The sequence below is a fragment of the Meles meles genome, chromosome 4, assembly GCF_922984935.1.
Source record: "Meles meles chromosome 4, mMelMel3.1 paternal haplotype, whole genome shotgun sequence".
NCBI lineage: Eukaryota > Metazoa > Chordata > Mammalia > Carnivora > Mustelidae > Meles > Meles meles.
In genome coordinates, this window is record NC_060069.1 from 3,208,971 (window position 1) to 3,221,629 (window position 12,659).

At 38.0% G+C, this 12,659-nt stretch overlaps 1 protein-coding gene across 10 annotated transcripts in view; it reads left to right on the top strand.

Annotated features, from left to right (window-relative positions):
* Nucleotides 1-12,659, top strand: part of CEP70 (centrosomal protein 70) — a 128,870-nt gene that overhangs the window by 80,687 nt on the left and 35,524 nt on the right. For all 10 annotated transcript variants that reach the window (XM_046001372.1, XM_046001378.1, XM_046001375.1 and 7 more), the window contains 2 exons: nt 2,824-2,929; nt 11,266-11,436. In XM_046001372.1, coding sequence (XP_045857328.1) covers nt 2,824-2,929; nt 11,266-11,436 — 277 coding nt within the window. The remainder of the gene's footprint in view (nt 1-2,823; nt 2,930-11,265; nt 11,437-12,659) is intronic.

Consider the following 12,659-nt stretch of genomic DNA (forward strand, 5'->3'; position numbering starts at 1 on the left):
TCATAGGGTAGCTCTATTTTCAACTTTTTGAGGAACCTCCATGCTGTTTTCCAGAGTGGCTGCATCAGTTTGCATTCCCACCGACAGTATAGGAGGGTCCCCCTTTCTCCACATCCTTGCCAGTGTCTGTCATTTCCTGACTTGTTAATTTTAGCCATTCTGACTGGAGTGAGGTGGTATCACCTTGTGGTTTTAATTTGTATTTCCCTGATGTCGAGTGATGTGGAGCACTTTTTCATGTGTCTGTTGGCCATCTGGATGTCTTCTTTGCAGAAATGTCTGTTCATGTCCTCTGCCCATCTCTTGGTTGGATGACTTGTTCTTTGGGTGTTGAGTTTGGTAAGTTCTTTATAGATTTTCGATACTAGCCCTTTATCTGATATGTCGTTTGCAAATATCTTCTCCCATTCTGTCAGTTGAGGCTGAAAATTATTTTAAATTTAGTTTCTTCCTATGAGGATATGCATAAAATCCTCCTCCTGAATGGCCTCCTTACCTATTTTAAGAGACTCTTAGCTAGGTTTGCTCATTCTATTTTGAAATCTTCTTTTACAGTGTGAAGTGCTTAAAAGAGTTCTTCATAGAGAATGTTCTCAATGAATACAATTATCTTCATCATCAGGTTCCTAATATAAGTTGATTATTGTCATTATTAAATGAGGGTATGTCTTTATTCATCTAGTTAATTGAATCACGTATCATTTCCCAGAGTGACTGTAAGTTGTACATACAATTTTATATTTAGGTTACTATACTGATAGCTAAATGTTGTATATCCATAGCATAATATTTATTAATCAGATTTGTAAACAGTTAACCTGAGTGAAAGGTTAACTTACACTTAAATTCAGGTATAGCAGTTTACTTGTATTCCCATTAGAGAGCATATTGGCTTTTCTATCTCCTGTTTGTATTCTAGATAATATGCTCCTGGCACTGCCTTCAGCCAAACTGTAAAGTATATGAATTTGGTAAAGAGATGGGAAGTGAGGTGGAAAATGGATTGTGAGGGACACCTGGGTGGCTCAGTTGGTTAAGCAACTGCCTTTGGCTAAGGTCATGATCCCAGGGTCCAGGGATCAAGCCCCACGTTGGGCTCCCACTGAGCAGAGAGCCTGCTTCTGTCGCTCCCTCTGCAGCTCCCCTTGGTTGTGCTCCCTCTCTCATGCTCTCTGTCTGTCAAATAAATAAATATTAAAAAAAAAAAAAAAGGAAAATGGGTTGTGAGGTCTTTATATCTACTGGATGAAGGAGATTGACTTTTTACCTAGAATTAATTCCACTTACTAATATTAATTTGTTTTTGACATACACTCATCAGAGAGCAGAGAAAAACAATAGAGTGAAGATCAAGGGTAATACATATGACTGGTGTAGATTAAGATTTATTTATTTGAGAGAGAAGCAGGGAGAGGGAGAGGAGCAGACTCCCCGCTGGGCACAGAGCCCATGCGGGGATTGATCTCAAGATCCTGAGATCAAGACCTCTGCTGAAACTAAGAGTCCAATGCTTAACCAACTGAGGCACTCAGGTGCCCCACCATTGATTTGTTTTTTAGCAGGCAAAGGACATGATGGACTATTGCTTTTTTTTTAAGAAGGCTCTATGAGGAGTGTGGAGCCCAGCTCAAGGCTTAAACTCACAGCCCCGAGATCAAGACCTGAGCTGAGATCAAGAGTTTGACACTTAACTGACTGAGCCACAAGTGCCCTGGAATGTTGCTATTCTGTTTTAGAAACAGCAGGTCAAACTCATTAATGAGTCACGGAATGGATTTAATGGGTCTGGGTTCTGCAGGAAACTGATAGACATATTCAAATTTAATGTGGTTAATTTGAAGTAGGTTTTAATAAAGACTACTTTTTCCCAAAGGCATGGTGGTGGGTGGGAGGAGAATGTTTAGTACAGCCTGACTTAAGAGATATTTGGTGAAGGGAAAGGGTTTGCCACTAGGTAGATAGACTTGTACATAGGTTTCTAGGCAAAGAAACTCCCTCAGATTTCTGGGAGCCACCTGGAACAGTGGTCTCTTGGGTTTCCATGCCCTCTTGACTAGCCCAGGCATCACTGTTGTTTGATCTTTGGTACAAATGGAGTATGAAGAAGGAAGGACCATACTGTCTAGTTCTTGCTGCTACAGTGAACAAAAAAATTGCCCTGACCATTGCTCCTTGCTCCCTTTACCTATAGCCTCCTCCAATCTCAGTACCTTGGAAGTTTCATCTTTTGCTGTAGTTCTTTTCTGTTCTACTTTTTGCAAGTGTTGGGGAGAGGTTAGAACTTACTTCTTCACTGTGATCCCTTTTGTTTTCAGTGATTTCTTCTAATTTGTGGTCTATTGAGGGGATATTCTTGTTTTCCGGTGACCATATGACTAACAGAATTAAATTTAAAAAAATTTGTGTGTGTGTGTATGTACACATAAATATATATGTAAAATGACACAAAACTTTTGGAGGGTTGGGGTGCCTGGGTGGCTCAGTGAATTGAGTGTCTGACTCTTGATTTTGGCTTGGGTCATGATCTTGGGGTCATGGGATTAAGTTCTGTGTCAGCTCTGCCTTTATTGGGGAAGTCTGCTTGAGATTTTCTCCACCCCCTCTCCTGCCCATTTCCTCACTCCGCCCCCTACTCATGTGCAGTCTGTCTCAAATAAATCTTTTTTTTAGTATATGTGCTGCTGAAGCGAGCACTGTCTCAAATAAATCTTTAAAAAATTAAAGATGTTGGAGAGTAGCCGAATCATTGACTCATTTGTTGTCTTAATCCAGTGTCTAGGAAAGTATTTTATATTGTCTTGATTTATTTTTTTCCCCCTTTAGATTACAGAATCTTTTCCGTCAAAAAAAGGCAGAGGAGCCAGAGAAACTGGATGGATCCAGCAAAGATAACCAGCAGCAGGCCCTAATTGACCAGAGATACTTTCAGGTATTGAACAACTGGCAGAGACTGGTTATTTGTAGTGAACTTTAGTTAGTTAGTTAGTTTCTTTCTTTTTTTTAATTTTTATGGTATTTATTTATTATTATTTTTTAAAAATTTCTTTTCTGCGTAACAGAATTCATTGTTTTTGCACCACACCCAGTGCTCCATGCAATACGTGCCCTCCCTAATACCCACCACTTTGTTCCCCCAACCTCCCACCCCCCGCCCCTTCAAGACCCTCAGGTTGTTTTTCAGAGTCCATAGTCTCTCATGGTTCACTTCCCCTTCCAGTTTCCCTCAACTCCCTTCTCCTCTCCATCTCCCCATGTACTCCATGTTATTTGTTATGCTCCACAAATAAGTGAAACCATATGATACTTGACTCTCTCTGCTTTAACTTTTTATTTAAATTCCAGTTAGTTAACATACAGTATAGTATTAGTTTCAGGTGTACACTATAGTGATTCAACACTTCCATGCAATCAACACCTGGTGCCCATCACAATAAGTGCACTCCTTAATCCCCATCACCTATTTCACCCATTTCCCCCCCATCTCCCTTCTGGTAACCATCAATTTGTTCTTTGTAGTTTTTTCCCCTCTTTTGTTTTCTTTTCCTTTATTATTTTTTTTTTAAGATTTTGTTTATTTATTTGACAGAGATCACAAGAGACAGACAGAGGTAGGCAGAGAGAGAGGGGGGAAGCAGGCTCCCCACTGAGTGGAGAGCCCGATGCGGGGCTCGATCCCAGGACCCTGGGATCATGACCTGAGCTGAAGGCAGAGGCTTTAACCCACTGAGCTACCCAGGTTCCCCTGTTTCTTTTTCTTTAATGAAAAAAAATTTTTTTTTACATTTTTAAGTAATCTTTACTTGCTACCCTGAGATCAACACATACTCCACTGACTGAACCAGCCAGGTGCCCATGTTGTCTTTCTTAAATTTCACACATGAATGAAATCATGTGGTGTTTGTCTTTCTCTGACTTAGTTCACTTAGCATAATACTTTCTAGCTCCATTTGTATCATTGCAAATGACAAAATTTTGTTCTTTTTATGGTTGAGTAATATTCCATTGTGCATGTGTGTGTGGTGTGTGTGTACACATGTATATGTGTATATACATACATATATATACATACATACCACATGTTTATCCATTCATAGGCTGTTTTCTGTAATTTGGCTATTGTAAATAATGCTGCTATAAACATCAAGATGCATGTATCCCTTTGAATTAGTATTTTTGTATTCTTTGGGTAAATACCTAGTAGCGTGATTGTTGGACCATAGGGTACTTCTATTTTTAACTTCTTGGGCAATCTCCATACTGTCTTCCAGAGTGGCTTTACCAGTTTGCATTCCCACCAGCAGTGCACGAGAGTTTCTTTTTCTCCACATCCTTGCCTACACCTTTTGTTTCTTGTGTGGTTGCTTTTAGCCATTCTCACAGGTGTGAGGTGATATCTCCTTCTAGTTTTGACTTGCATTTCCCTGATGGTAAGTGACGTTGAGCATCTTTTCATGTGTATGTTAGCTATCTGTATGTCTTCTTTGGAAAAATGTCTATTCATGTCTTCTGCATCCCCCCCCCCTATTTTTTTTTAAAGAAAAGCAGAGTGCCACATACAGGGCCATATCTGGATGTGGTCTAGAGTCTTAAATGCTTTACTACCTTATATTTACCCACAAATGGACTTTGAGAGCTTGTTTGGCGGCTCTAGCAGGGGAACACAGCTACTCGTATACCCTTGAGTGAAGAATAGTCCTCCTCTATTGGGGCAGGTTGCACTCTTTGACTGAACCTGCAGCTTGGGGAGGGATGCACAACGAGTGGTGTGGTGAGAGAGGAAGGGGACACTTGCCTAGCCAGCCAGATCAGCTGAATCAACCCCGGCGATCAGTGGGGTGACAGATGTCACAGCCAAATTGCCCCCACATCCTGCCCACTTTTTAATTAGGTTGTTTTTGGGTATTGAGTTGTATAAGGTCTTTATATATTTTGGATCTGTCCCTTTATTAGATATGTCATTTGCAAATGTCTTCTCCCATTCTCTAGGTTGCCTTTTAGTTTTGTTGATTGTTTCCTTCACTGTGCAGAAGCTTTTTATTTTGAACTGGTCCCAATAGTTTATTTTTGCTTTTATATTTCTCTTACCTCAGGAGATGTATCTAGGCAGAAGTTGCTACAGCTAATGTCAGAGAAGTTATTGCCTATATTCTTTTCTAGGATTTTTATGGTTTCAGGTCTTGCATTTAGGTCTTTAATCCATTTTGAATTTACTTTTGTGTATTGCGTAACAGTATTTGTTCTAACATTCCACTAGTATGGAATGTCTTTGTATTTCTTGTTGTCATCTTCAGTTTCTTTCATCAGTATTTTATAGTTTTCGGAGTATGGGTCTTAAACCTCTTTGGATAGGTTCATTCCTAGGTATCTTAATTGTTTTGGTGCAATTTTAAATGGAATTATCCCTCGCCTGCCTGGTGCCTCAGTGGGTTAAATGGAATTATCCTTCCCTCGCTCCATCCTTTCCTTCCTTCCTTCCTTCCCTCCCTCCTTTTTTTTTTTTTTTTTAATTTTTATTTATTTGAGAGAGAGAGCATGAACAGGGAGGAAGGGAAGAGGGAGAAGCAGACACCCCACTGATCAGGGAGTCCTATGTGGGGCTCAATTTCAGGACCCTGAGATCATGACCTGAGCTGAAGACAGCCACTTAACCAATTGAGCCACCCAAGGTGCCCCTGCAAATGGGATTGTTTTCTTAATTTCTCCTTCGGGGCTGCTTCGTTGTTAGTATATAGAAATGTAATAGATTTCTGCACATTGATTTTGTATCCTGAGACTCTGCTGAATTCATTTATTAGTTCCAGCAGTTTTTTGGAGGATTCTCCCAGTTAGTTAGTTAGTTTCTATGTATAATATCATGCCATCTGCAAATAGTGAAAATTTCACTTCTTCCTTGCTGATTTGAATGCCTTTTATTTCTTTTGTTATCTGACTGCTATGGCTAGGACTTCCAGTACTATGTTAAATAAAAGTGGTAGGAGTGAACATCTCTCTCTTGTTCATGCCTATAGAGGAAAAGCTCTCAGTTTTTTCCCATTTAGGTATTAGCTGTGGGATTTTCATATGTGGTCTTTACTGTGTTGCGATATTTTCCCTCTAAACCTACTTTGTTGAGGCTTTTTATCATGAATGGATATTGTACTTTGTCAAATGCTTTTTCTGCCTCTGTTGAAATGATCATATGGTTCTTATCCTTTCTTCTTATTAATGGGATGTATCATGTTGATTGATTTGCAAATAATAAACCACACTTGCAACCCAGGAATAAATCCCACTTGATTGTGGGATTGTTGGATTGTGGGATTGTTTGGATTATCCGAATGATAAATTGTATCATTGGATTCTTATGCTAGTATTTTTTTGAGAATTTTTGCATCTATGTTCGTCAGCGATATTGGTCTGTTCTCTTTTTTTCGTGTGGTGTCTTTTTTTTTTTTTTTTAAGATTTTATTTATTAATTTTGACAGAGAGAGATCACAAGTAGGCAGAGAGGCAGGCAGAGAGAGTGAGAGGGAAGCAGGCTCCCTTCAGTGCAGAGAGCCCGACGTGGGACTCGATCCCAGGACCCTGAGATCATGACCTGAGCCGAAAGCAGCGGCTTAAACCACTGAGCCACCCAGGCGCCCCTCGTGTGGTGTCTTTATCTGGTTTTGCTATCAGGGTAATGCTGGCCTCATCGAATGAATTTAGAAGTTTCCCGTCCTTTTCTATTTTTTGGAAAAGTTTGAGAAAAACACGTATTAACTCTTCTTTGAATATTTGGTAGGATTCACGTATGAAGCCATCTGGTCCTAGTCTTTGGGTTTCTGGGAGTTTTTGATTACTAATTCATTTTATTTTCTGGCTATCAATCTGTTCAAGTTTTCTATTTCTTCTTGTTTCAGTTTTGGTAATGTTTCTGGGAATCCATTTCTTCTAGGTTGTCTAATTTATTGGCTTATAGTTTTTCATAATGTTCTCTTATAATTGTGTTTCTGTGGTGTTGGTTGTTACTTCTCTCTCATTTGTGATTTTATTTATTTGGGTCCTTTCTCTTTTCTTTTTGATAAGCCTGACCGGAGGTTTACCAATTTTGTTGCTCTTTTCGAAGAACCAGCTCCTGGTTTCATTATCTGTGCTAGTTTCATTGATCTGTGCTATTGTTTTTTAGTTTCTATATCATTTATTTCTGCTCTAATCTTTATTATTTCCTTCCTTTTCCAGGCTTCAGTGTTCATTTGTTCTTTTTCTAGCTCCTTTACATGTAAAGTGTTTGAGATTTTTCTTGCTTCTTGAGGTAGGCCTGTATTGCTATATACTTCCCTCTTAGATTGCTTTTGCTCCATCCCAAAGATTTTGGACCATTGGGTTTTCATTTTCATTTGTTTCCATTTATTTTTAAAAATCTTTTATTTTTGAAAAAATTTTTAAAAAATCGGGCAGAGAGCCCGATGCGGGGCTTGATCCCAGATCATGACCTGAGCCAAAGGCAGAGGCTTTAACCCACTGAGCCACCCATGCTTTGTTTTTATTTAGATATTTAGTCCATCTGAACTTTAATTTTCTATGTGGCATGTTGTAGAGATCTAACCTTACTGGTTTTATAGACCATTTATTGGATAGATGAGTGATTAATCCTGGCTGTTTACTGACTGAACTAGACCTATGCTCATATTTTATTGGACCCACACAGGGCTTTTTATACTTTGAATTAATTACCAATATTTTAAAAATTAAGATTTTGGGGGGCACCTGGGTGGCTCAGTAACCCAAGCCTCTGCCTTTGGCTCGGGTCATGATCTCAGGGTCCTGGGATTGAGCCCCACATCAGGCTCTCTGCTCAGTGGGGAGTCTGCTTCCCCCTCTTTCTCTCTGCCTGCCTCTCTGCCTACTTGTGATCTCTGTCTATCAAATTAAAAAAAAATCTTGAAAAAATAAAAATTAAGATTTTTATTAAGTTCTTAATTCTAAGCTTATTTCTAAGCTTCTCTCTTTTTTTTTTTTTAAAGATTTTATTTATTTATTTGACAGAGAGAGATCACAAGTAGGCAGAGAGGCAAGCAGAGAGAGTGAGAGGGAAGCAGGCTCCCCGCCGAGCAGAGAGCCCGATGCGGGACTCGATCCCAGGACCCTGAGATCATGACCTGAGCCAAAGGCAGTGGCCTAAACCACTGAGCCAAAAGCCACAGAATCTGACAACAAATCCTGCGTAGTCAGGGCAGAATTATGCCTCTCCCCTGTCACATAGAGGCCTGTATTCTTCAATTAGCTAAAGCCCCTGGCCATCATCCTTGCTTCACTCAGTAATAGCCTTGTCTTGCTTCTAGAAACTTCTATCATTTCTACTCATATACATATGTTTGTGTCTAGACTCTCTGGTCTGTTCCATTTTTTATACTATTTCCATATTCTTTTAACTGTCATTTTGTAGTAGGTTTTGATACTCTTTAGGGTAAGAATCTTGTCATTGTTCTTGTAAATATTTTTCCTTTGCTATTTATTCTTCTGGATGAACAATTTGTCAAAATCAAAAACAGATCCTATTGAGATGAACTATAATTGGATTGATTTTTTAGATTAATATTTGGAAAGGTGACACCTTTGTAGTTTTGAATCATCTCACTCAGAAATATGTCCCTAATTTTATGTGGGCCTTCCTTTATAGCCTTAGTAAAGTTTTATATATTTTTAAGTTTAGCTCTTGAGTATTTTTATTAGGTTTATTTCCTAGGTATCTTATAATTTTTATTTCTATTGCGAATAGCATCATTTTTTCCATTACATTTTCTAACTAATTGTTGCTGGTTCTTCATGTATATCTGAGTTGATTTTATTTCCAGGCATTTTTCTGTAAACTGATTTTTTGTTTTGTTTTGATAACTCTCTTGTACCTAGCATATAACTGAATTTCTTTTATTTCATCTTATTTCTTAGATTAAATTTGAGAGGCTTTGACCTTTAACAAGTTAATTAAACCATTCGTGGATATTGAGACCAACTCATATATCTGCTTTTATTCCTGACATTTTTCTGTTTTCTATATATGGTTTTTGGTTTTGTTCTTTACTTGGCATTTGCTAGGTTGAGATTTGTCTTTTTTTCTCTTCAAGTACTTAGGACATCTGTCATCTTAATTCTTTTCTACTTGTCTAATGGTTACTCTTAAGATACAGTTTTTATCCATAGCAAGAGTTTATCAGTATCTACAAACTTTCTGAATAGATAAGACCTATTTTTGAGTTGTTGTTTTTTAAATTCCCATCTCTCTTATAATTGTCATTTTACTGTTTCCTCACTGTTAATATATATTTTGCTGCCAGTCATCTGATTGTGGTCAAGTCATAAGAATATGCTCTGCTGTCATTAATAATTCTGTGGAGGAGAATTGATTTTTCCATTAAAATATGTTTAAGTACAAGAGAAGAAAATGTTGAAATATTCTTTTGAACTCAAAACAAGCTCCTCAGTAAACATCTGGTATCTTAGTACCAGGAAACCTGTGAGTTATAGCTTGAAGTATGAGTAGGGACAAAGATTTGAGATCAATATAGTGTCTTGTTTTTATACTTAAATAGCTGTTTCTTAAACGGTCTGGGCTTGATGGTGGTAAATAAGGAAATTACTCTACTTTGTTTATACTTGCTGTTTTGGGTCTTTGTTTCCTCTCCTTGGTAGAACTCCTGGCTTTTGGCAGAGGGGTTAGAGTCACATAATAAACATATTAAGATACTTAAGTTTTACTCCAGGCATTGATGATATTAGGCAATTACTGTTAAATTTTTCTTTCTTTTTTTTTTTTAAGATTTTATTTATTTGAGAGAGAAAGTAAGAGAGCACAAGCAGGGGGAGTGGCAGAGGGAGAGGGAGAAGTGGGCTCCCTGTTGAGCTGGGAGCCCCATGCAGGGCTCGATCCCAGAACCCTGGGATCGTGACCTGAGCCAAAGGCAGATGCTTAATTGACTGAGCCACCCAGGAGCCCCTAATTACTGTTAAATTTCTTATGTATAATAATGGTTTTAGGATTTTGTAGGAGAATATGCTTACTTTTAAGAAGTGCATACTTAAGTATTTGAGGATAAAGTTTTATCATGTTTTTTCTTTAGAAAGTTGAGCTAAGTGAGCAAATATGGGAAAATGTTAACGATTGTTAAATCTAGGTAGAGATTCTGTGGGTATTTGTGATGGTTCATTTTATGTATCATCTTGACTGGGCCACAGGGTGTCCAGGTACTTGGTCAAACATTATTCTGAATATGTCTGTGAGGGCATTTATGGATGAGATTAACATTTGATTTGGCAGACTGGGTAAAGGAGATTGCCTTCCGTAATGTGAATCGTTCCCTAATGTGCACGATTCTCATTTGAAGACCTACCTAAAACAGGATGAGTAAGAGGGAGCTCCACTTGCCTGACTTCCTTTGAGCTGGGACATCGGTTTTTTTCTGCCTTCATACTTGAGCTGAGGCACTGACTCTTCCTGGGTCTCAAGCCTGTGGGCATTCAGGCTAGAACTGCTCCACTGGCTCGCTTAGGTCTCCAGCTTGCCTGTTGCAGACATTGGGACTTACCTGCTTCAATAATTGTGTGAGCTAATTCCTTATATAATAAGTCTTTTTAGATATATTTATATACATACACATTGCTCCTGTTTCTCTGTAGAACCTTAATAATACAGATTTTGATACTGAGAGTGGTGTAGAGAAACAGCATTTTATGGATTAGTTCTCTGAATTGGGTCTGGGGTTTCCAGAATTGGAATATATATATATTACATATAATGTATATAATATATATATAATATAATATATATAATGTATATAATGTGTTGGACTTTATTTTTCATTGTCCTTGAACTTTAACTGAGGTTATGAAACAATAGGAAATGCCCCCTTTCACCATCTGATTTAGCTTAAATATGAGGAGATAGAATTAGAGAAATGTGAGACTCTAGCTAAAGATGTACTGATGATTATTTTTCCCTGTGTGGATTATAATAGGTCATGCATAATCTACTTTAAAGTCGAAATCATTTGAAAATGCATTTTAGCTTTTCTTTGAAGTCTCTGGTTCTCATTAGAACTTATATGTTTTATTTTGTTGATAAAACTGCTATATTTCCGAAACATTACAAGTGTCAGTCTTATTAAAGAACTTCTTAATGCCTAAAGTTAATTCTGAAAATGATGATACATTGACATATAAAGCACTCCCTTAACCTAAATCACTTTGATAAGACTGTGATAAACATTTCAACCTAAAACCATGGTCTTTTTTTTTTTTTTTTTTTAGGTTCTGAATAGCATCAATTCAATTGTTCACAATCCAAGAGCTCCAGTAATAATTTATAAACAGAGCAAAGGAGGAACCCAACATTTTAATAAAGATCTTGTTCAGGATTGTGGATTTGAGCATCTTATTCCTATAATAGAAATGTGGGCAGATCAACTGACTTCCCTAAAGGTAAGGGGTTGAATATTTTTTATATGCTTTGAAAATCTATTGGAGTCTCTGGGCTTTATTAATAGGACTAGGCTCCATTTTTTTGTTTGTTTTAGCTGTAAAGCTTAGCTTATTTAAAACTTAAATCTTGCGGGGCACCTGGGTGGCTCAGTGGGTTAAGCCTCTGCCTTCGGCTTAGGTCATGATCTCGGGGTCCTGGGACTGAGCCCTGCATTGGGCTCTCTGCTCCGCAGGGAGCCTGCTTCCCCCTCTCTCTCTGCCTGCCTCTCTGCCTCCTTGTGATCTCTGTCTATCAAATAAATTTTTAAAAAAATCTTAAAAAACAAAACTTAAAACTTGCTACTTACCATATCAGTTTTAAGTATGACCTATTTGATATTGTCATTACTATAAGGTTTACCTCCTATAAAGTTCTGCCAAAGACTTTTAGGCCTGTTGCCATGTTGACAATCTGTAGTGGTTCTGTTTCGCACTTCCGGGTCCTTCCCTGTTCTACCTTCATCTTCCTCTTTTTGGTATCTCCATACTACAGATATTCCTGGCCCTTATTCTTCTTGAGATATGATGTTTTAGCCGTCATTCCATTTTAATTGGGGATTTTTTTTTCCTCTTCATATTTGAAATCATTTTCCTTCTCTCAAAACTGTCCACATCTGTCTATTCTGTAGAGAAGTGAATAGTTCAGTAGCAGCCATGCTACTTTTACTTATTCTCTCTGTCCATGGAAGATAAAAACTTCTTTACTTCCTAGAGTTACTTTGCATTTCTTATCAGGCATCTACAGGCTTTTCAGTTTTTATTGAGTAGTACACTCAATAAAAAGGTGAATTGCTGAAGTCATTAATATTTAGTTTCTGTTCCCTTTAATCTTCCTTCCTTCCTTTCTTCCTTTCTTTCTTTCCAGAGAAAGAGGGGAGGGGCAGGGGGGAGAGGGAGAGAAAGAATCCTAAGCAGGCTCCATGGAGGCACAGAGCCTGACACAGAACTCAATCTCATGATCCTGGAATCATGACCTAAGCTGAAATCAAGAGTCAGATACTTAACCGACTGAGCCACCCAGGTACCTCGGATCTTTAGATTTTTTTCAGTAACTAATATATATATCACTACCTCTGTTCATGAAGATGTGATTCAGTAACAGTATTTGTCAAAAGAAGCCTTATTGCATGAAGTATAAATGATACAGAAGATATCTATAAGAATATATAAGGTTTATGAATTGT